A 3,987-nucleotide genomic window follows, 5' to 3' on the forward strand; every position below is an offset into this window, starting at 1 on the left:
AAAAACTACTCCCAACAAGGGACAAGTCCAAAGAGTACCCCACAAAGAGTAAGAAAAAAATTCATTTATTGCCCTGTCTCTCTACATTTTGAGCAAATTTGGGACAATTGTTAATCCTTCTTCCCATGCTCAAAGGCTTTAGCCTTCTCTACCCGTGCTGCTCAACTATGGCCCTATTGATATCAAAACAACATGTCGACTATTTGGGCATGCACATGTGAGATAATACTTGTATATATTTTCTAGGGAGTTGGCCCCACACATGAACGTGAAGAAAAAACTACTCCCAACAAGGGACAAGTCCAAAGAGTACCCCACGACGAGTAAGAAAAAATATCAATTTATTGATGCGTGAGATGTAAGTCTAGAAAGTATGTGCTTATCATGAAGCTTAGCATTGAGGAGAGAAGTCAAAAGAGAGGCAAATAATGAATAGTCTAATGTGCTTAGGGTCCGGAGTCTAGAAAGTATGTGCTTATCATAAAGCTTAGCATTTAGGAGAGAAGTCAAAAGAGAGGCAAATAATGAATAGTCTAATGTGCTTAGGGTCCGGACTCTATGAGAGAAGTCAAATAGTAGCCTTCTGGAATGATGGTACCATGCGTTTTGTCTCTACTAATACTTCTGTAGGACGGACACTGCTAGAGAGAATACTTGATTCTAATGAATTAAGAAAGCAGGCAAGCTCTTATTTTAAGAACATGCATTTTAGTGGTAAAACTTGTCTTTAGTATACATTGTGCTGCTATTGATGCTTTGATTTCTAGATGTGCCGCCCTTATCTATTTTCCAAGTTTGAACCATCCGGCCGTTCAACAGGCGGACTGGACAGTGGGGGGCTCTTCATCTCGTGACTTTATGGCACCTTCCGGAGCACGGCCAAAACTGCAATCATTGGAGGTTGCACGTGTGTATAAAGAGAGGCGCACCCTGTCCACCTAAAATAGCACGCTCGCAACACCGGCCATCAATCTTGCCCTTGTAAGTTATAGCCATCCGAGCTCATTACCCCCCCCCCCCCCCCCCCCCCACACACACACGCACACACACATGGCTCCCAACCTTGTAAGTTATAGCTGCCGCGCCTTCTGCTTTCTGCTGCTGCTCGTGGGCGCCCTGCAGGTTGCGAGTGTCCACGCCGCCTCCCACCACCCGCGCTGGAAAATGATGCCGGCCAACTTGTCGGAGCCTTCGCTAGAGTACTACGTGCAGGTGGTGGTGGGAACCCCGTACACGGGAGTCCTCGTCGAGCCCCTCAACAGCAGCGTCACCAACAGCTTCGGCGATACGGAGCTCTTCGCCTTCAACCTGACGGAGGGCACCGACAACTCCTCCAAGTCGCTGGGCTTCGTCCGCGGCTACACCGTGCAGGTCAGTTACACCTCCACCAGCCACGAGGTGGAGGTTGAGGTGGTCTCCTACGACGATGGCTTCATAAACGGCACCATCAGCCTGCAGGGCCTCATCAACCTCGCCACCAACGAGATCTCCGTGGTTGGTGGCACGGGCGCCTTCCGGGGCGTGCGCGGCTACGCCATCATCTCCATGATCAATCCCAATGTTTACCACCACTCGGTCTACTTCCTCTAAAATCGCCAGCCAAACAACTAACTATACCTGAGTACAACACAACAGTAATGATTGCTTCACACTGCCCAATAATCTTCTTCTGCCGTTGCTATCTGTGCATTATCTAAAGAAAGACCACCCCCCATTTTCTATGAATTTCAACTTAATAAAATGAGTCCCCCTTTTTTCTTTATAAACTTAAGCAGTATTTTTTTCGAAAATGCCATTTAAAACCCCCTTATGTAAGTAGTTTTTAGTAAATTTTCTCAAAATCTTGGTTTAAAAAACCCCTCCTAATGATTGCACGTAGTAAACTTACATATTCTGAAGTGAACCCCACGAGGACGAACCCTACAAGTTAGTCAGTCGGTCGATTGGACCCTACACAAATTTGGTAGAACTGGGCATCACAAGTTGAATCACGATCTTTGATATTCATGGCAAACCGTCATCCCATTGCCTTGATCCAAAGCGTGAGCTTGAAGGGAAAGCATTGCACACTAGTGTCCACTGTGCTTTAACAAATCACACCTACCCTTCCATGAAAGTTCTTTCCTACAATAATCTATCACTTGTATGCCTACACATACATGTATCAACAGATTTAACTAATTGGCATCCCTCAAGTGAAGACACGTATTCTCAAGTAAGCAATTTTGATGGACTACCATCATATGTATTGAATCTATAGATTATCACACTCTCATTGGTAAAATAAAAACCTTTTTTGAACTCTCTCCTTCTTTTTTGCATAAAATAATGAATGATAGTAGTAACTTGATAAAAACTTGCATGAAGAAGCTACATAACGAGAATCGTTACTAAAGAAAAATGAGTTAATCGTAAAAAGGGTACCCAACCTAGTTCCCATTTTTTCCCATATTTTCACTAAAAGGAGAGCAAATCCTAATTGCACTTTTTGTATCTTTGGAGCATTGCCATAAAATAACTTTAATGTAAACAATCTTTAACATTCAGTTCACTTTTTGGTATAACTAATGAGGTAAATAAACCTGAATTATAATCATCCCATGTACTTTGTAAATAATGAGATTCTGATACTACACATGATGGTATGTCATTTATAAAGCAGTGTACTCTTAGACAATAGCTCATGAATCACTCATTAAAATTGTTAACTCATTTTTTTTCAAAATTTTCATGGGTTCTTCCCCCAATTCCTTACCTAGTCACACAAAAAGATATTTCACCCTGCTACACACACACCCCTAGTGTGAAACCTCATTCGATACCCTCACCACCACACACACACACACACACTCGAGCACCACAAGGGGATAGTTAGAGCCTTGCAAGTGGTAATGTGTACTGGGTATTTGCTATGTATTACTCTGTAATTCTTTCGGAATGAAACAAAGAGCACACTTTCCATTACATTTCTCTTCTATGTTACACATTACTCCGTAATGTCTCGACATGTTGTGTCTCTACTTTGACGTACATGCTATGTGTGAGAGAGTGTGAGTGACATGCAAGGAGTGTTGCAGAATGAGGTCTAGGAATGCATGTGCTCAGGTCTGCACAGCTGAGAGGAGTCTTGAATGTTCCCCATGACCACATAAGGGTTGGTGTTTGAATCCAAAAACTCTGGCAAGAGACTTCACGTCTCCCACGGCATTACCTGACTAGTCTAATACACCAAACTATTGTCTTGCCATTCTGCTGTGATAAGGAAATTAGCGAGAAACACCTGGTGATCCTGTTGGTGAGACAAACCTCCGTTGGGTGGCATTCAACATCTTTAGGCAAGGGAAGGTGTGAATCCATTGGAACAAACCCGTGGTGAAACCGCATCATGAAAGGAACTTTCCGGAAAAGTCAATATGGAGAGCCTTTCACGACACAACCCAATCAGATTCAAGCATGCTTTTCATATGACCATGAATCTAAAGATGGAAAAAAGCAATGCCTTCCAAGAGACCCTCTAGGAAGCTCGTAAGCTGGGAGTACTTTGCACTATCATAATCAAGAAGACAGTGCCAAAACCTCTGCTAATCCGCACGAGCAATAGGGAGCATCGAGACTTAGGTACAATTTGGACCAAGAAAAGGAGTTCCAAGAGCAAGAAGAAGCAGTGTACAGTCTAGGTCCGGAAGACCCAGAAAGGGTGGAGCAACAAAACCAAGAAGAACAACCACAACAAAACCAAGAAGAAGAACGCCCAAAAAAGGTTCAAGGGAGCCATGGCGTCATTAGCCAAAAATTTCTTGGTGTTCTCAAGTGATAAAGGGAAAGATGTAGATCTGCATGTGAGGAGGTTTGAGCAATAGTAGAACGTGGCTAGACCTCGGGATATAGAAGAGCCAGAATTGAGTTAAATTCGCAAGAGATGCCTTCATGAATACTTTCAACGACAAAGCCACAGAGTGGGCGTCAAGATATCAAGACAACCATTTC

At 43.4% G+C, this 3,987-nt stretch overlaps 1 protein-coding gene across 1 annotated transcript; it reads left to right on the forward strand.

The window, feature by feature from the left end:
- Positions 1 to 1,050: 1,050 nt before the first annotated feature.
- LOC147638810 (pterocarpan synthase 1-like) lies at positions 1,051 to 1,590 on the forward strand. The gene has a single exon (XM_086783852.1). The coding sequence runs from the start codon at positions 1,051 to 1,053 to the stop codon at positions 1,588 to 1,590; it is 540 nt and encodes a 179-aa protein (XP_086639978.1).
- The last annotated feature ends 2,397 nt before the right edge of the window (positions 1,591 to 3,987 follow it).

This window comes from Cibotium barometz, chromosome 4 (genome assembly GCF_041138505.1).
Source record: "Cibotium barometz isolate CiBa-2024 chromosome 4, ASM4113850v1, whole genome shotgun sequence".
Taxonomy (NCBI): Eukaryota; Viridiplantae; Streptophyta; class Polypodiopsida; order Cyatheales; family Cibotiaceae; genus Cibotium; species Cibotium barometz.